At 32.8% G+C, this 21,366-nt stretch overlaps 1 protein-coding gene across 3 annotated transcripts in view; it reads right to left on the reverse strand.

Moving 5' to 3' along the window:
* LOC124355021 (UDP-glucose 4-epimerase-like) overlaps nucleotides 1-19,745 on the reverse strand; it is a 34,729-nt gene extending 14,984 nt beyond the window's left edge. The window contains exons 1-3 of one of the 3 annotated variants that reach the window (XM_046805898.1): nucleotides 19,549-19,745; nucleotides 9,078-9,315; nucleotides 7,606-7,719 (exon numbers count right to left, since the gene is read on the reverse strand). In XM_046805898.1, the coding sequence (XP_046661854.1) occupies nucleotides 7,606-7,719; nucleotides 9,078-9,315; nucleotides 19,549-19,562 (366 nt within the window). In that variant the 5' untranslated portion in view covers nucleotides 19,563-19,745. Of the gene's footprint in view, nucleotides 1-7,605; nucleotides 7,720-9,077; nucleotides 9,316-12,530; nucleotides 12,617-19,548 lie in introns of those variants that run through there. The other 2 variants (XM_046805897.1, XM_046805895.1) reach the window with 2 other exon arrangements.
* Between the last annotated feature and the right edge of the window lie 1,621 nt (nucleotides 19,746-21,366).

The raw sequence follows: 21,366 nt of genomic DNA on the forward strand, positions 1-21,366 counted from the left end.
AACTGCAGGCAAATATTTTTGCTTAAATTTCACTGTGATAAATTTTTTATTTTTATTTGTATTTTATTGGATTGACAAAACAAATAGAGTTTATTTGACAATAACATATTTATTTATTAAATTGTTTTAACAGGACTAACTTGACTTCTGTGTACATTTTTTATTATTTTTCTCTGTGTACAGTGTTTAGTGTCTGTAATGGATCAAAGTTGTGTAAAATGGACTGTAGAGTTGTGTGGCAGGTATGCAAAAAGTGCAGCTATATTTTGCACTGGTACTTGTAAAAAAATGGATTCATTTTAAATGTATTGGTTTTGACATATTCAACAATTAAAAATATGGACAGATGAAGAGATAGGGGTATGGTTGTGTCCATTGTGCAGTGAAGCTGAACTGAGATGGTTCTAACATGAATAATAAAAATGAAGATGATGATTTTAATCTTTCCCTTTCATTGGCTACGGAATTAGGTAGTGCCATCCTCCAAGAAAATGAAAACTTGAAGCAGGAGTTGCACGAAGTAAAAAAAATCAAAAGTCTACATATGAACTAAAGTTGGAGGATAAAAATTCAACAAATAGAAGAAGAAATGAAAACAATATTAAAAACTCATAGTGATAAGGCAAATGAAATGGATGTAACAATAAAATCTCTTGAAAGAAAAATTAAAATGGAAAAAACAGCTAAGGGAAGAACTTATAACACAAGTAGAACAGGAAAAAAAACACTGCTACCATGATCAATAAAGACTCTGCCCTAGACTCTCCTCAAAATACGGTAATAAAATCTCCAAATTTTCAAACACAAATTATTCTTCCAGGAGGCTAAATTCTTGTAAACAGGAAATTGTGAACTTAAATACTGTCATCCACAGTGTTAGAAACAAGACAAAAGGACGTTAGAGAATAATTTGACTGAATTAAAAGCCCAAAATTCAAGGTGTATGCACTGTTTTCCAGTTTTTCAGGATGCCCAATGTAATAACAGAAGAATTTCTAAAAAGCCTATCCAACAAGATAACACAGCTTTTCAGATACAGTGCAGTAATCAATTTGGGGTTTTATCGCCTGTTGATGTAAATACTCCTAAATCTATTCTCAATAAAAATTGTAGTAAAAACAAAAAACTAGAAAAACAATACTGACTAGGCCAACATCTCCTGAGATCCTAAATCCCTCTACAGCCTCAAATAATAATCGATAGCAGCCCTTCACATCCCTCCACTGCAATAATAAATGAATCTTGCAAGGCTCATCATAGGATTTTGTTGTGTGCCGACAGCCATGGACGTGGATTGACTTGGAACTTAAATAAATTGATTAAGACACATCAAACAGTAGGTTTTGTAGCCCCCAGTGGTAGAGCCAAGCAAATTCTTAATCCAATAAACATTCAAGGGGAAAAAGTGGACGAAAAAGACATTTTGGTGGTGTTTTGTGGTACTAATGACGTCTCAAGGAATGAGGCAAATGAAGCAATAAATATAATCAAAGACACACTTGAAGAACATTCAAATCAAAATATAATACTAATTAAATATTCCACATCGATATGATTTAGTGCAATGGTCATGTGTCAATGAAGAAGTTAAGAGGACTAATGGTATTCTACAAGAAATAAGTGATCAGTATAATAATGTCAAGTTGGGTGAATGTACATGATGCTGACAGAAAACTTCATACTCGCCCACGGTCTGCATTTCAATCATAAGGGAAAACTGTGGCTTGCAGACAAAATTTGTGAGGCAGCTAAGACTTTTTGTGACACTGCTGAAGCTTCTCGGAGCCAGAGTCCAACCAACCCGGATGGTGTGCAGAGGGATACCGAGCCGCAGCTACAGGAGGAGACAACAGCATCGGGTGAAGAAGAGGCAGCCACGGTGTCGGGAAACTCCACATCAATAATTCTAGATCCGTTAAAGTAGCATATGTTGATAATAAAATGCAAATTTTCAATGTTTTCCATCTAAATGTTCAGTCAATTAGGAAGAAAATTGAAATGTTAGAACTTTTATTAGAATCACTAAATTGTAGTATTTTAACACTAAATGAACACTGGCTAGTCGTAGAAGAAAGTCAGCTTTTTGTTCCTCAAGGGTATAGTCTTGCAAATATTTATTGTAGAAAACCGCCATTAACCAGAGGAGGGTGTAGCATTTTTGTAAAAAATGGATTGGATTACCAACCTATTGATTTAGAAACATTTTGTATTGAAGTAACTGCAGTTTTATTGAGTAAGACCAACATTATTGTAGCAACAATATATCGCACACACCAGGTTTAGACCTCGATTGCTTTCTGTCCTCTTTAGATAGTTGTGTTGGTTTTCCTGTACAAAAAGTACCCTTCCAGACATATTATTATTTCAGGAGACTTTAACATAGATATTTTAAAAGATGATTTAAATACTACAAACTTTCTCAATACATTACGCCTCTTTAAATTTATGCTGTTTAAAATCATGAACCTACAAGAAATGTAGCTTGTCTTGATAACATTGTTACCAATATGTTTAAATATGATATAGAATGTCAGATCATCGAGCCTCATATCTCTGATCACTCTGATATTTTAGCAGTCTTCCACGACTTTATGGGTAATGATCCAAACAAACAAAACATATTTCAAGCGAATGAGGGACTTAACTCCCAAAGCAATAAGAAACTTTAGAATGGTGCTAAGTGAGGTTGACTGAACTTTCTTAAAAAACATACTATAGAGTTGATTTAGCTTTTAATGATTTTATTAACCTTTTTGACAACTTCTTTTGAAGAATGCTGTTTGATAAAGAAAATAAAAGTAGATTTTAAATAAAAATATATGTCAGAATAAGTGGTTTACACCTGAGCTGAGGTCATATAGAGATTATGTTATGTATTTGTATGATTGCTATAAGAATAATAAAGGTCTTGCTGAAGAAAATTTATATAAAGATGCATATTTAAATGCTAAAAGATGTTATAAAAGTAAAAATAAAAACAAGCCAAGTTAGAATCTCATGAAAATTATATTCTTAGTTCTAAAATAAGTGTAAAGCTGCTTGGAATGTTATTAGATTAGAAGCTAATTTAAGACCAGCAAATCAGGAGACAAAAATTGATTCAGAAATTTTTAATGACTATTTTATTAACTCTGTAACAATATCAAATGTAAATAATGTAGCGAGTAACTGTAATATAGCTGCCATATCCAGTTTTTAAATAGGTATATATCTAACATGAATATTGAGAATAAAGTATTCCACTGGAAGCAGATTCCTTCAAAGGATGTGCTCAAGTATGTTTCTAAATTGAGTTCATCACAAAGTGAAGATGTTTATAGTTTTCTCCAACAAAGTAGTCAAGGAAATAATAGATATTATTCTAGAGTCCTTAACACTTCTTTTAACATGATGCTTGAGCAGAGTGTTTTTCCAGAAACTCTTAAAGTTGTCAAAGTTATGTACCTATTTTTAAGGAAGGAGATAAATTGTGCCCCTCTAACTATCGCCCTATATCATTAGTTCCTATATTTAGTAAGGTCTTTGAGTGCTGTATAAAAGACCAACTGTAAAATTACTTTGCTGAGGGGAGAACTACTATGTAAGGAGCAGTTTGGTTTTTTACCTGGTAAAAAACACTATCAAAGCAGTTGAATCAGTTGTTGAAAAAATCTTAAGAAGTTTTGAATGTAGAGATATATTATCGGCCACTTTAATTGACTTGTCGAAAGCTTTTGATAGTATACTATCTCATGATCTGCTTTAAAAAAAACTTCATTGTTACGGTATACAGGGTAAAGAATTGAATTTAATGACCTCCTATCTAAGTAATAGGAAGCAAATGGTAGCTTCAAGGTTCTGACATATCAAAGCTCAAATGGGTGTCCCTCAGGGCTCGGTCCTGGGGCCTTTTTTGTTTATTGTAGCTATGAATGATTTTTCTTTTAGTGTACCCTGTATGTCCGTTTTATATGCGGATGATACAAACTTTACTCAATTCTGGTAAAGAACCTGATTAGCTTAGACTTGGTGCAAGGTAATGCCATGAGGGTAGCTTGTGATTGGTTTAGAGCAAATTTCTTAAATGTAAACAATAGTAAAACAGAGAATATTTATTTCAGTTTAAGAACTGCTGTAACAAGTGGAAGTAAATCAGTTAAACTGTTAGGGGGTACATTTGGATGACAGGCTTAGTTGGGATACTCATACAAGTAGTCTATGTACAAAGCTATCTAGGGTAACATACTTATTACGTAAATTAAGTTTATGTGTAAGTAGAGAAATGTTAATAACATCATATTTTGCCTTTTTTTCACTCACTCTTGTTATATGGAATACTTCTTTGGGGTAATAGTAGTGGAGCCCAAAGAGTTTTTTTGTGGCAAAAGCAAAAGCTCTAAGATTGGTTAAGAATGTGAAGAGTAGGGAATCTTGTCGCCCGATCTTCAGAGAGTTCTCCATAATGACAGTACCATCTATGTATATATATTGTTGCTTAATGAGAGTTAAAAGAAAATCTAGACAAATATGAGGTGCGTCAAGACATCCATAACTATAATACAAGAGCTAAATATATGTTGAATTTAATACCAGTAAGACTTGAAAAAATTTTAAAAAAGTCACTGCTTTATGGAGGTGCAGTTGTTTAATAAATTACCTGATAGTGCATGGACATCGAGTCTAAATAAATTTAAAACAGTTCTTATGAATTGGTTTAAAGGTTGCACCTTTTTACTCTGTGGATGAATTCTTAGTCTGTGATAAAAGTACTATAATTTTTTGATAGTCTGTTTTTAAATGGTCTGATACAGCTTTTTAACTATAAATGTTGTTTTAAATTTGTACTGTTTATATGTTAGTTTTAATTGTACCAGTTTGAAATCTTTTAATTTAAGCTCAGCATTCTAGTCAAACTATTTTAATTTGTTATATTCATTTTTCAATGTAAATTTTGTGATAAATTATTCATTTGTGTTTCCCTATTTGTATTTAAATTTTAGCACTGGTGAATATTTACTATGCAATTTTTTTTATATAGTTTGTGAGCAAGTAAACCACTTACTACAGAAAAAATTATTTATTACTGTGTTATAACCACCATAGAACTTTAATAGATTATATATATTTATATTGTCTGACAATGTCTATTGTACCTTTGTGTATTTAATGACAATAAAGCTTCTTGATTCTTGATTCTAAGAAGCTACTGTGGTAAAAAAAATCGGTTCCGGCCTTTAAAATAAACAGTCTAATTTATTTAAGGTCTTAGAGTTGATGTTGCTTCAATCAAGAAATTTTATATATGTTGGTTTTTAAGTTTTTACTTGGATTAAAAAGCGTTTACTACCAGAACTAACTACCTTATCTACCTTCGATCTAAAACATTTTAAGTGCAATATTTAGAGTTCGTCACTGATGCAATCTAAAGTAAAAAATAGATAGTAACTACATCTTTACAATATGCATTACACTACTGATTAAACACTATATTTTATAATATTTTATGAAATTTAAATGTAAACAAATGTGTCTACCTCTTTGATGAACTTCATCTGAAAGTGTCAACAGCTATTTAGTGTCAGTTCATTTTGGATTAGGCTACATGTCATAAATATTTTAATTATTTTTCCGATTTTTTTAATATTTTAGATTTTTTAAATACTTTTCTCTCCTTATAAACTATTCTTGGACTTCCAACGGATATTAAAAAAAGATTAGCCGAATTGGTCCAGCCGTTCCTGAGATTAACACTTAGTAACACACTTTAGTGATTTATTCTTTCATATAATATATATATATATATAAATCTTATATGTGCGGCAATGTCTCAAGATGCAACATTTGCAAGATGTTAATAAACTCTAAATATTTTAATAGTAGTACAGTAGAGCGTTGATTATCTGAAAGTCGATTATTAACTGAAAGTCGGTCAGCCGAAAGTCGGTCATCCGAAACGCTGGTTAACCGAAAGCAAACAGACATGTAGAATTTTGGAATGATTTTTTACTGTTCCTATTTTATCTTACTTTAAGTAAATTTTGTACTTTTTCTACGATATCTAATTCACTGAGCCAAAATTGTATTTAAATTGTATGTGCAATCCCTTTTTTATGTGTCCTTCACATAATATTTTATGCTTTTGTGTGATATTAAAAGGTGCTATTGTGTGACCTAGTCCAAAAATGTGTTTTAGCTGTCTCACCCATTCCCCTACACAAAAACCTAGACAGACGTTTTTTACAGTGATGTTCGATTATCCGAAAAATTGGTTATCCGAAAACCCCCCTGCACTAATTGTTTTGGATAGTCGACGCTCTACTGTATAACAGAAAAAGCATAGCCCAATAAAGGTAACATTGATTGCACCACAAATATGTAATTTATCAACTATTCTGTAAATGCTGTCCCAAACATTATACAGGTAAATCAACCACTCCATTAAGAGTAATAATCCAGTTTGATGTTATTCATCAAAATTCTGAGAGACCATTATTATCTGCACATGTGATTCAACAAAGCCCAGATAAACTAGAGAATTGCTTCAAACTGAAAGAAATTTACCATATAGAGCCTAATTATTCCAACCTCAATACTAATCTGGTCATTTAAGAAATGTTGAAATTGCACATAAATTCATCTAAAATCGAGGCAACCAGACGAGTTAAATATACAATGATTCTCTTTTCCTTCATTTAAATGACATTTTATTTCTATGTCAAAATGTACAAATATTCTACACGCTGTTCATTGGAAACTTGTTGTTTATGTTATTTATGTGTTGGTTATATTATTATTGGTTTGAGTTATGTTAATTTTGATAATCAGTGGTTTTGTGATGAAGGGTTCTGGTAACCAAAAAACCAGAAAAGGATTAGATTATGTTGCATAGCAAGTGCTTCATTTGTGAGACAGTACCTTGCTAAGCACAATGTACAATATGAGAACTCTCAAACTCCTCCCACCTAAGTTAAAAATTAAACTCAAGGTCAATGTTGTGCTGACCACATGACATAATTGAAAATGCTGATCCAACTAAATGAGCTTTTGAAAAGGACTAGAATAACGAAATGAAAGATAGAATAAGTATATGAATGTCGTAAGGAAAATAATGTAAAATTAATGTGCTTACTTTCAATAAGTTCTTATTGTCCAATTATTGAAACTGTTTGACTCTACCTTATGTATAAACTCTAAGTTGTATTTCTCTGACTGCTATCTAAGTTGCTTTAAAGTATTTTAAGTGACTGAAGAGTACAGTTAAATAGAACAAAATCAATAACATTTTGAAGCCACCACCTCAGTTGAGGTTGGATTCTAAAGGTCACCTAGTAAATTCACATTATCTACTGATAAGAAATTGGTGAACACCTTATCTAGATCTAAATATCCCGATTGCATGGTCAACTGATATGACTACCATGCTTGATTCAGCTGTTGTGGCAGATTGTGGTAATAAATATATGGCCAGAAACTTAGTTGGACCCAGAACACTTGTTGCATGACTGCCTAAGGAGTCACTAAAAATATAAAATTCTACTTTTGGACTTTCAAAATATTTTATTTTATGTATTAAGTATGAGATAAAACAAATACTAGTATTCAATTCAAATTGAATATTCCACATACCTCTAACAAGTTGATTGTTCCAACCAGATTGTTCTTGTAATAGAGAAGAGGAAGTTGCATGGACTCTCCAACAGCCTTCATCGCAGCAAAATGTATCACACAGTCTATCTTGTGCTGAAACATAAACAAAAATGTTTTACGCTTTTTGTTTAAAATAGGAAACATTTTTTTTTTAACTCTAGTGATACAGGTACAAGACAGTTCTTATAACAAAATCTAAATCATTTTTATAACCCTAGTATTGTTCTATGTAATCCCATCCTAGGCAACAGTCAGAAGGGTTTTAAAAATTGGATCCAGTATAATTAGGTAAAAAGAGGTCGCTTCTTCTGACAAAGATAGAATCTGTTTTTGTAAGAGTTTGTCGTGTTAGATTAGAACCATTTTCAATCAATTGTGCTTTGAAGGGGAGATAAAATCTAAATACTAAATGGAGGAAACACTTTTTTTAATGTATTAATTACTATATTCTGTGAATTGGTTTCAAATTAACACGTGTAAAAAATACTGTTTTGTATGCAAACTATGCAGGTTTAGATATCCAAAGAAAAATTATAACGATACTAAATAAGCCTTTGAAACATTTTACAATTACTAACTTAAAGTTAAACATTTGATTTTTAAATCCTGAAAACACTAATTAGTTTTATTTGAACAAAACTACAGGAATAACAATATATAGGACAATCGTTTCATTTATGAGTTTGGAAAAAAATCAGAAAAAAACATGAAACAGTTCTGGATATAATACTAGGTGACAAATAAGTTTGAAGAAGTATTCATTAAGTTTGCATGAAGTTAACTTTGAAAAATTTAATTTTATGAAAATTTACTATGTACTGTGAAATATATGTATTAAGCTTACAGTATTGCATAATATATATTTCAATTATACAACAGTACAATTATAATGCTTTATTATAATTGGACAAATCTTAAAATAATATATTTTAAGTGTTTAATATTTTTTGTTATTTACCATGTTATTAATATGTGTATTACCGTGTAAATTTGATGCTTCTAACCCTTTTACAACTCTGTACATAGTGTCAGACACAATTCTATTGTCCCCTCTCTTACCCAAGAGTATTCAATCATACATTTGCTCCAACTGATGTAATAAATAATTTGAAATACAAAATTATTGTCCCTTCTCTTCCCTAAAAGTATGTAATCATGCTTTCCTCCAGCTGATATGTAATAATAATTACTCTCCAACATAAGATTATAGTGTTCCTCTTATCTCAAAGAGTATGCAGTCATGCGTTTACTTCAGCTAATGCATAATTACTTCTCTGAAACAGAAAATTATTGCTCCTTTTTGTCATAAAAATTCGATTACAGGTACAGTTTTGATCACATTATTTTGAAGTATTATGTATTCTCTAAGAAAAATTTCAGTCTATTATGCAAAGTTTCCAATATGGAAACTAAAGATAAATACTTTGGAAGAACCAGTCTGTATTACTCACATTATCAAATATTTCCGCTAGTTTTGGACGATCAAGGAGATCGCACTGGTAAAATGTCACCTTCTTGCCAGTGATCTTCTCCACTCTCTTAAGGCTGGGAGCCTCGCCATTGCCATTTACACAGTTTGTAAAGTTGTCAATGGCAATAACTTTATAACCAGCATTTAGCAGCTCCACAATACAGTGGCTGCCGATGTAGCCTGCTCCTCCAGTCACGAACACTGTTTCCCACTCTATCCTGGAACAATAAATTGGAGCTAAAACATTACTTCACCACTAACCCATTTATCAAGTTGATCAACATAAATGCCCACTACTAAAAATATCAAAAATTAAAAACTTGTTCTAACATTTTACATGTTTCTATAAAAATACACAAATATAAATATGTAAAAGCAAATTTTGCATAAAAATTGTGTTGTGTGGATTTGTCCAGTATTACAAATAAAAAGAGGTTCTAGGAGATTAAGTGGAAAGAGGACGTTTAAGTCCTAAACTTACCTCTATACTAAAGACACTTTTTATTTAATTATATCTGACTAATTAGAACCCGAGATTGGTCATACTTTGGAAAATTATCCTTAAAATATATATTAAAGGAAAACCAGTTTTAATGAAAATATGTCCATTGTACAATCCAGAAAATATATCACATTTCTTAGTTTTTAAGACAACCTTACCATATTTAATAATTAATTATAATTACTATATTTATATTTTACTATTTTGTATGAAATTCTTTTTGTATTTAAAATCTTCTTTTTTGAGATTTTTGGCAAGTTCTTCAGTAGATGAAGCCATGAATCTAAATTTATTAACAAAAGAAAATTGTATGAATTTCCTTGGTTTATAACCTTTGATGGATGGTTGATGAAATGAAAACCAAATTGAGTGGCCTAATTACCCAATGACTATAGTTTCTAGACTTGTCAATAAAACCAAACGAAAATTCAAATATGTTTTATGGAATTGAACAATTTTGAGAGTGGTCAGTGATATTTTAATCCTACACATAAAAATATCCTACATAACAATCTCACCCTCTAGATAAAATGGAAAGCAACAGAAATTCTGAAGCTATTCCACAGAGCTTGAGGTTTCAGACACACTTTTTGTAAATTGGACGATGGAAGGTTTGAAAGGATAACATGATTTCGGATATAAAAGGTATAACACAACGTTTCGAGGATCCTCGTTCTTGTGATTTGTGCTCGGAATTTGCATCCTGTGCAGTGACAATGCCTGGACTGGACTCCAAGCAGTTTTTGGGTATGTTTGAACTCTTTTCTTCTTTCTGTTCTTTATATTTGTATGTAATAATACCTCCATCACCTGACGAAGAGGGTAGATTTCAATCCTCGAAACGTTGTGTTATACCTTTTATAACGATGGCAAATGTAGAAAATCCTGTTATCCTTTCAGTTATAGGGTTTTCTTCTTTATGAACATATAACTCATTACTAATAATGGGAGGAATGCATATGTTTCTTCAATTTTATTATGTCCTAAGTTATTGGATGAATTGTCGGAGTTGTCAACCTTAAGGGTTGGTTTAACATTCTTCAGTTAATTTCTTTTGACACTTTTTATGTGACAATACGTAGAAAATGTTTGTTCACACAAATAGTAGTACATAAAAGGATAAGATGTAAGAGGGCTTTGTTTGCTAAATATGTGAATTGCGATCAGGCAAGAAACCAAAAATTACACAAATTATTCTTTTCTTTTAAGATTATTCCCCAATCCCTACTGCCATACAAATCTAAAAGTTGATCTTGTTCATTTTCAGTGAGTTCAGTAAGGCTGGTAACATGCTGTTTGAAAGGGTGTCTTGTCCAGTAATTGTTTGCACCTGTTGCAGGAAAATCTTTCTCAATATACTTGCTAAGTCAGTCATATGTTCGACAATCATGTCTTGTACCTCAACAAATAGACAGATTTGGAGGGACAATTTCCTCAGATTTGGTTAGAAACTGTTGTAACACAGACAATGATGTGTAAAAATTTCTTTCAGCTCAATTTGTCCACATCTTCAGGTTTCAATCATTGCTTCGATTTTATCTTTATTACGATTGTGTTAGTAACTTAGGTCTTTGCAGCTTTCAGTTTAAAACATTCAAATGTGTAACTTAAATAAATCTGCTAAGTACGCAATTTTGCACAGTTTTCTCTTAAAAAGAACTTTTCTTGTTTTTGATAAAAATAGATATTCTTCCTTCATCAGCTAGTTCAAAAAACGTATGAGAACGTTTCTTCGAGAAAGCCAGGAAACTCTGTGTGTAAAAAGAGGTATCCATGCTCACTTCCCATTTTCTGACATAGCTGGGAGAAAATGTGGAGAGTTTAAGGATCGTGACTTACCGTAGCTGACAATTTTGACAAGTTCGTCAAATATAGTTATAAAGTCAGTTGACATTTTCTTTACATCATTTAATTTACATTTTATCCAGAGAGAAGCATTTTGCACCTTTGATTGCCAATAAAATCAAAGGCCACAATTAGGGAAGATTTTTGTCCAACGTTCGAATAAGCAAGGTAGGAGTACGCCACACCACGGGCTTCACTGAGGTCACATGCAAAATTTCAATTCTATAGCTAATTTTACTATCGAGATTTTCTGTGGACAGATAGGCAGACAGACGTACAGAAAAGAAATTGCTACATTCCCCGGCAGACAAAATATAAAATTTTTTCACCCTACTGAGTGATAGGCTTCAATGACGCTCAGCCAACATCTATGGTTGGACATGCACCATAATAGAACTTATTCTTTTATATGTATAAATTCATAGTTTCATGCAAAATTTATCTAATAGAGATGATAATTCTCAAGATATCTTGCCAAATGATGTACTCAAATTTTTTTTCAATGAATGAGGTTTCATAAAAGTGTTGAGTAATAAAAGTTCCGGTGAGATAGTACTAAAACATAGAAGTTTACTGAAAACAAATATTGTCACAGACATTGTTAAATTCCCATATGATTGTTTACAAAGGTATGTATTCTAATTCTAATATTTTCTCGTTGCTATCATGGTTATCCATAACATCCATATAAACATATTTGCTAAATAGCTTGGAGTGACATGCACCATCATGGAACTCAGTGTTTCGCAAATAGAAATGAAGTGCAAAATTTCAAGTTTTTAGGTCAGTTCCTTTCAGACAGACAGACTGATATGATATTTTTCCAGCCCAATTAGTGATAGGCTTCGCTAACGCTCAGCCAAACCATTCATGACTACAGACTGCTTGATGAGTATTAAATGTTACATTCAACAATAAAAGAAGCTAAATAGTATATTAAGATTTAAATAAAACTTTAATTGAGGTTAATCCATGGCGTGTGCATTGGATTACTATAATGGGTTAACACAGTATTTTAATCACTTTATTTAAATTGAAATTAAATTAAATTTTGGAAATTACAATTGAAAATAACTTATACTCAACTGATTTGTTTGAAATATCATGAGCGGGCATGATTATTGCAGAATGAAAGGTGAAGGACTCTTGACATGTTTGCACACACTGTACTATCTGGCGGGTAATTGAGACGAGGCAGGCCGTAGGCAAGTGCGAGTGAGAGAGAGCGACTAACTGACCGATCAGTCCTCCTGCACATGGTTTACTTACCACACACTCTTACATGACGTATTTACTGGAGTTCACCCTTTTCTGTCGAATGAAAAAATTAACCCTTTGACTTTTGACCAATCAGCCGTTCAGAAATAACTTTACAATTCATTAATGTTTTGTAGTTTGTTCTGGACATGTTTCAGTAAATTATAGTATTGTTTGAAAAAAATAAATTGAAAGTGTCAATAACCTTGCTACAGCTGTTTGTTTTCTGTGGTTTGGTTCGTAGAGTAAAGAATACAAATATGTTTTCATTTATACTTTACAGTCTGAATCCAGAGCCATATTCAGCTCTTGCGCGCCTCGGAGAAGATATTCGGCTGGGCCCCGTCATGTCCCGCCACCCGACACGGTTCCTTCTAATAGACGTGTGGCGGACCCCGGTAAAATTTAGGAAAAAACCGGTCTGATTACGGGCCTGTCTTGATCGCCTGGTAAGATCTTAAGTTCCTTAGTTAAATTATTCAACGTGCAGTCCCACCGCAAGGGCCAGAAGAAAGAAGGTGACAGGAATGCAGTGGAGGATCTGCGGGGGTAGTAGGTTCAAACGAGACTTTGGATCGCCCGTGGGGGTAAATTATTTGACTGGAGCTGTTAAACTACCTTCTACTAAACGTAAAAACATCAATCTGCGCCCTCTGTAATAAATAATTATATGGTAAAACTAAAAAAAATTCAATCGCTAAAAGCTGTACAATTAAATACTCAAATATACACAATACGCAACAAAACAGTCAGTAATAACTCGACACACGAAGACACCCCACAACAAAGGGGTACTTTTTTTGGTACATTTGATTTCGTTTGTTTATTGTATTAGCTCAGCTGGGTAAATTCTGTGTGTGCATTGAAACATTTATTTTACTTTGATTTATAGTCTACCGAATTCGCTCATTTTCATGTAATGGGGGTTTATAAACAAAACAAAGATCTGCCATCCTTAAATACAATAATTTATGGTAACATCTTCAATTTTTAATATTATGTAATAATAAAATCTCATCTATGAATAGGTTATTATAACGTTGTAGTTTAACTATATGAAAATATTGTGTTATGTATATATTTTTTACTTACTTGACGCCATCGATGTTATTATTAATCATATTCTAGTAATGGCCTGGCTAGTTTATCAGTACCGTCCAGATCCGAGAATTCAAGAATACAGGAATCACTGTCTACACCCAACTGCATAAAGATAGAGTCAATAGTATCTTACATAACTCTGTCTTTCTTCTAGGATTCTTCTTCAATTTTCGTTACATGTTTAACATAGCCAGCCCAATATTGCTTTGTAACTGTGTTAATGCTGCCGGTGGTAAGTTCCTTCAACAAAGTTAAACTGTAACAAGTTATTTTGTCTTAGTGTCACACATACTGTATGTGGTGGTAACAACGTTATGACCATGCCGATTTAGCAGAGTGTAACCATATACACTTTTTCAACTGGTTTATGCTTTACTAATTATACCCAAGAAGGTGGCCTTTTCATGCCCATGCCACATTGTATTCTCTGTGGCTATGAAACCACTGTACAATCGTTACTTATCTGAGCTTTTCTTTGTAGGTTTGTCAACTTGTACGTTATGGCAAGGAGTGTTATCCATAACAAAAACTGATTCAAGAGGAATCAAGAGCAAGAGTTTTTCTCTTATCTATTTATTAAAACTTGTTTTATTTATTTGTCCATGGTAGTCTCGTATTTCTCTTATTTCTCACGCCTGAGTGAAATACAGGTTCTGTTCCTTCCAGAAACCCACCACTAGAGCCAATGTGTACGATGATAAGTCAATAAGTAAAGACACCAGTCACATCTTTCGCATTGCCGAATGTTAGATTTGAGTCTACCCAACTTTCGTCCATATAAAATATTTTTCTGTTGTCACTTCTCAAATTTTAATACATTTTAGCTAACTACCTCTCCAATTAACAATGTCTGGACGTTGTGCGTCTATTACCTCACTCTTCCACTTACAACCAATTTCGTGCAGACTTTTTCGCAGCGTCTCTTTGTTCCAAGGAAAAGCGATTTTGTCCTTCACAATATGGAGCAGAACTCGTAATGATGGGCTTTTTGTGAATCTAGTATTCATTTACAATATTTCTGATTACGCGCATTTGTCAAAACTGTCGATTGTTACAGCCCCATGAGATGCACGTTTCCTTTTTTCACGAGGTTGACAAGGACGAATTACCGGATTTTTCACACTTACTTCTAGTTTTATAAATACTACTTAGGAATTTAGAAGAGTAAAATTAGCCCTTGCAGTAGCTTTCTTTAACGGAAATACTAAATGACTGTTTTTAGATTTCTCGTAACATTTAGCTATGAAACTGATAATAACATTATATGCTTCACTGTATATTGTTTTTCCCTCTTGCCCCTACTTGTAGTATCCATCATTTAGACCCAAAATAATATAATGGGAGTAAGCTCAATGATTTCCACGAGCAAACGTCTAACGAAATTAACACGTTGTTTAAAAACTTAACGACTATTGTTTTAACAAAGGAAGTGTGAGGGGGCGAGAATGAGGACTGAATAGACGTCCGGTTCCAATTCTTGGAAATACCTCCCCGCACCACTAGTACGTCGCTATTTTTCTTTTGGTGGTTGGAAACTTTCACAAGTAGTAGTAGAGTATTGATAGGGGCGTTAAAAAGGAAAACATGGCACATCTGCTGCAACGTTGAAATTTACTACCTCTCCATCATTCCTTAGTGCCTATTTTAAACACACTGTGAGAAAGTAATGTGAATTAAAGTACAAATATGTAAACATTTGCCTTTAACATTCTAAAATATAAGTTACTAGGCGTTTAATGGTCTTTTTTTTTTAAAAAAAAAGAAGAGTGTAACTATTAACAAAATGTTATGCTGTTGTAAATAACAGTGAATGTCTTGGTGGAGTTGGATATTTGGCTACTGTGTTGTATATTTAATATAATAAAATCAGACTTCCAATCAGGCATCCAGAAAGGTACCGGATAGGCTAATATCTTTGATAAGTAAGACAAACAGAATTTGAAATTCAATTAAAATTAAGGGAAAAGGGAGATGTTGTATATTTAATATAATAAAATATTTGTAAACCCCAGTTAATTAGGGTATCACTTAATATAATAAAATATTTGTGAACCCTAGTTAATTAAGGTATCACTGAGATACTAACGGACATGAAGAGGACTGTTAGGAGAGATCCGGTTGTCGATGTATCAGTGTGAGATATACAATACGAGGTAGTGTGCTAAACTATCCTAATAAATCAGTTATTCTTAAATGTGTGTGTTATTTAATAAATCGTTAATCCCATAATAGAAGAAGGAATCTAACATACTGCGCTGGCTGTGACAGGTCTGACGGCAGCCTTGATCGCTGGCTGCCAAAGGGTCAACGCAGTGCAGCTTGACCGCCGCGCTACGCCGCCGCTTGATCTCGACCTGCAGCTTCTCAGATTTCTTTCACCTTTCGTAATCGGCCGGTCCAGGTGGCTTACTTGTAATTCCGTCCTCCATTACTACGTGATCTGCTGTGTTCGACGATGTATAATATCGATAACTCTGTCACGTATCCATCGATAATGCAAAAGCCTTTGTCCCAAAATATCGTCTTATGAGTATTTGATATAAATATGGAACCATGCACTAGAAGTGGAAATTACGTTTTAACACACATGAGTGAAAAATGGATAGTAGATCGAGCCCAAAGATCTCTAGCAGCCTTGTGACACCCGAATATCTCTCTACGGTACGGTCATGTAGTGTATTAGTCATAAAAAGGCGTGGGTCAGTTTTTTGTCAGGAGACCCTCCAACTCTACACTATCTGAGTGTGGGATCTTTCACATGTCTGTCTAATTCGAGGGGCTGCGACAGAACTTTCATGACTCTGACACGCCACGTGAACACTGCACAGCGGGAAATAGACTCATTTCTGGGTGAAACTGTGTTTTAAGCGTAACTGTCTATAGTGATATTAAATACTCTTTTAACTATAAATTTTAAATGTATTCCCGAAAAATGGACATTACTCATTATGCGATATGTCTACAAGTACTTTTATAATTGTAAAGACAATAACAATCCTATTGTTTTAGTTTGTTATTGTTAATGGACCATTTGCAATGGTAATCCGTTGAAATGGTCATTTACTGTCATTTTTATTTGTAAAATATTATTTATATTGTGTTTAAGTAAGTATATAAAGTGGATTCACATAATAAACGAGAAGCATAATTTTGCTTCCACGTCATCTATTATAATAATTTCCTGGTTGCTACGTTCCACCGATTATTACGTAACTTACTTAGTTCCGCACAATTGATTCTATAATTTCTTCTTCCAAGAAACCTTGTTCCATATGAAGTTATGTTTAATTTAAAATATCATGTGCTATATTTGTATAAAAATATGTATGGAAATGTTATATAATTAGCTCAGTGTAATAACTATTACCAAGATTTTCCAGTGCCCCCAAAAAGTAACAAATAGGGTACCTTAAACATTTCTTTTTCTAACTTTTTCTTTCCATTTAATTGCCCTGCTATTTCTTTTTGCAAAATGCAGAGCGTTAAAAAAGTCACGAGACGCCTTATATTTAATTTAATTTTATATTTTTCATATTAATATGGGACGTTAGAACCACTATTGTTTTTAATCACTGTCAATTTAAGACGTTCACAAAGAGTCAGATCAAATTTCATGTTCTGAATATGTCTCACCATCCTGTTGTTGATTTTCTCTCCATTTCTGTTGATTTACTTCGGAACATTTATACTTTTGCGCTTTTGTTGCCAAAATCAACATCAAATTTTCAAACCTCCCAAACTGTACAGGAAACCTCTAACTTGTAAACATTTCCAGGTACACTGGCCATCATATAATTACGTCAAAACTAAAAATGGAAATGGATTTTTCCATTGGGTAGCCTACTATCCCACTGCACCATTGTACACAATTTGTACACCATTGTCTGCAGAGTATCTGGAACTTCCAAATCTTTAATAACTGTATACATCGTCAGTACACTACCATTTCTAGATTTATTAAAGAGGACATGGAATCGAACATTTAATTTAGGAAAAAGTTAGCTAAAATTGTTTATAAAGGTAAGGCTCCGCAAAGAATATTTACTTCCGGGGGTCACACCTCCCTCTCTTCCAAAAATCGTTCTAAAGTTTGCAGAACTCTGTTTTTATTTTAGTTTGAAGACCCTCCACCATGTACGATGTTACAGTGATTACAAATAATCGTTAGAGATAAGACATGGAATAGTAAAACAATATTAAATTTAATTAAGTATTAACGTAACAATAATACATAATTATGTATATGCCATTCATATACATCTTTAGTTCTGTTCTAAATTGTAATCAGGATGGTTGAAAACTGTTTAATATAAGAAATAACGCGTGTTTCAATTGATTTATATAGTTGAATTGTACTTTACTACATGTACCTATATAGACGTACACAAGTTTTCTTAAATTGTGAACGCAATAAAGATTTATTATTATTACATTAATCTCACAATGCAGATTCCAATAATTGAATAAAACTAAAAGAATGCCATCTTTTTTGGACTTTAGCAATAGAATGTTATAATAATGGAACACGTTTCAAGGATTGGAATCTATCGTCGTCATCAGGCGTATAAAGGCCTTAAGGCAATCCTCGAAATGCTATGTTCTATATTTGTAACATAGTGATCGGAAATTTCTGAACATGTTACCCTTTCTAATCATCCAGAATAGCGTAGAATTTAAACCAAAAGTGAATAAATCTGTTAAATTCATACTTAAAATAAATTAAAATGAATTTAAGCACCTAGATTATTAAAATAATGATCTCGAAGTTATTTGTATCAAATAACGGGCCTTAGTTATTAATTTGAACAGAAATCACACAATATCTTGTAGAAATTAGAATAATGAAAGTATATTGGCATTGTCCATTCTACATAAAACATACATTTCAGACATATAAATGACTAGGTACCAAATAACCAGGGTTGAAGAGAATACCTAGAAATTCGTCTGAGAATTGTCTACTACATAAGAATTACAAAAAGCAGACTAAACATTCTGCAACGACTAAAATGCGCAACTTGAGGAAATTGCGACAGCGAGGCAATTATCTGTCGGGATGCACCTCTCTTTAATCTCATTTCCAGATTGACAAAACAAATTAGACGGTCATTCACCGAGGATGCGCTGGGTTGGAGCGATGACCTTCGGTGACAAATAGACAAGAGACGACCTTCAAATAATTGCCTTTGAATCTTGGCGACAACCTACCGCTACAGCCTATTCCAAGAAGGCGGGTGTAGACTATAGGTCAATAATGCCGTGAGATTTGCTTCCCACTTTCATGCAGTGGCGTAGTTTTCGAGTCTTTCTGAAGGTTCGGGAAAAACTTTTACAAAACTTCGAACAACCATAACATTACAATAATTGTTATCATTTAAATGCACGACTCAAAAAAATCTATTATTAACCACACAAGCTGTTAATATTTCCTAAAATACTATAGCGATTTTCATAAAGAATAATTGTAATACTTTTCGTAGAAGAGTAAAGCAATTGTTTGATATCCACTTCTACAAGATTACAATTACCCTAGCTACATTACTGAATTTTCTATCCATACCGGAATAGCAAGGTCTGGAGATCTCAATGTTACATTTTACGTATTTTTTATTTTACTTTTAATTTCAACCTGTGTCTTTGCAGTAATATAAGATCATTTACTGTAATTCATTTATTCGGCCTTAGAATAATGTAAATTAAACTAAATTATTATAAGTTATTCTAAACCCATTACAGTTCCTCTCACCTTCGTAGGGCCATCTAAAATCCACAGGACACAACACAAATTGGCACAACAAAACACACAATATACCGAACACACTAACACTAATGCAGCAGAGGCGACGCGCCAAACTAAATTCCTTTTCCTATTTCCCCCAAAGAGACGACATGGCAGTCGCAGTCGCAGTCCCCCCTCCACTCTACTCCGTTCCAGCTGTATATCCTTCCAGTGTTGCCATCCCGACTGACTAAACAGCTGCTGGCTGAAGTCATCTTCATTACGTCAACGAAATCATGCAACCTATTGATATTACTCACCACTACCGCCCGCCACGCAATGCTATGAGTAATCTTAACTTTACAAAGTTGAAGTCGGTCAAGGATAATAAACCTTTTGGCGAATCTTTACACGATTCTCGTCAATGCTGTTGTCAAGGATTATTTATTTGTGCTTCATGCACGAATGAGTTACAAAACATCTCTGCAGTTAATTTAAGCCGGCAATTTAAAGTGTTTGGTTTTAGAGGCTGAACTTCTCTAGATGCCGAGACATTTCAGTAATCGTCTGTACGATATTTCTTTTTTACGTTTTGTCAGGTACTTCGAAACTCCGTTGTATAAGTATATTTTACAACTGTTTATATGCTCTTAGGAATGGCAAGTTTGTTTTAACTTGAAAGGCTAGAATTGATAAATTTGCCAATTATTTGAGACCCGGCTTAAAGGATATTCTTTAAAATAACACACCTTTAAAATAATTTAAAACTCAATACATTCTTGCATTTAAGATTGTTACGTCTATGAAAAAAGTTTCCATACATGAAAATAGTAATTTACAATCATCTACGTGTATAGTTTATTCATACTCAAATTGAAATCAACAAATCTCTTTCATTTCTATTACAACATTTGATTTTTTAAAGTACAAATTCTCATTATTAATTATAAATTCTATGTACAATAATACGTATTTCCTACAGGTGTATGTTAAATGCTAGTAGTCGTTTTTATCATAATAATGTTATATCGTAAAAATTACTACGACTAGCTTCTCAAGATTAGGTTCTATATTATCTTATTTGATTACTTATCTTTATCTATAACTTACAACTCGGCTAAAAAAGGAAATAAATCGTTGTTCCTTAATACTGAAGGTGAGGGTTTACTAAACAAATTTATTATGTAATTATGAAAAATGAATTATTATGCGACCTTAGTCTTCTATCAGGGTGCTCTCAAGGACGGCTCCGTGGCTAAACTAAATTTATAAATGGCACAATGAGTTATTTATCAATGGGGATATAGAAATTCGTTTGAGTCAAGTAATTTAATTTTAGTTAGTTAGAAATTTGGAAACTGTTTAGTGATCAGTCAGACGGGACAGTCCCATTGTCGGTGACGTTTTCTTTGGGTTCCGGTTTACAGGGAAGTTTTGGGCAACGCCCTTTCTTTTGAAGTTCTTCGGGTTAATGACTTCTGCGAAGTCAGTCGCAGACGATCTCTGTTGGATTTAAATCTTGAATGTTGGTGATGCTCCTCCTGGTTAGTTAAAGGAAGTCGTAATTATTTCATTTATTCATTAATAATTATTTGTAGTTCAATATTAGAGATTCTCATTTTTTAAATGTTGGTCAGGGAATAATAAAATTACTTTCATTCTTTAAAAATTACTCCGTAGTTATAAATGTGCAAACATTTGTATTTTAACTTGAATTTTGTTTATAAATAGTTTACAGCAACTTTATCTTTTATAAATAGGTATATTTAAATTGTGATAAACTTAATTTCAATACAGTTTTTACAGATTTAAATTTTTAATTAATTTAATATAATGTCTTATAAC

The sequence above is a fragment of the Homalodisca vitripennis genome, chromosome 2 (genome assembly GCF_021130785.1).
Source record: "Homalodisca vitripennis isolate AUS2020 chromosome 2, UT_GWSS_2.1, whole genome shotgun sequence".
NCBI classification, from domain to species: domain Eukaryota; kingdom Metazoa; phylum Arthropoda; class Insecta; order Hemiptera; family Cicadellidae; genus Homalodisca; species Homalodisca vitripennis.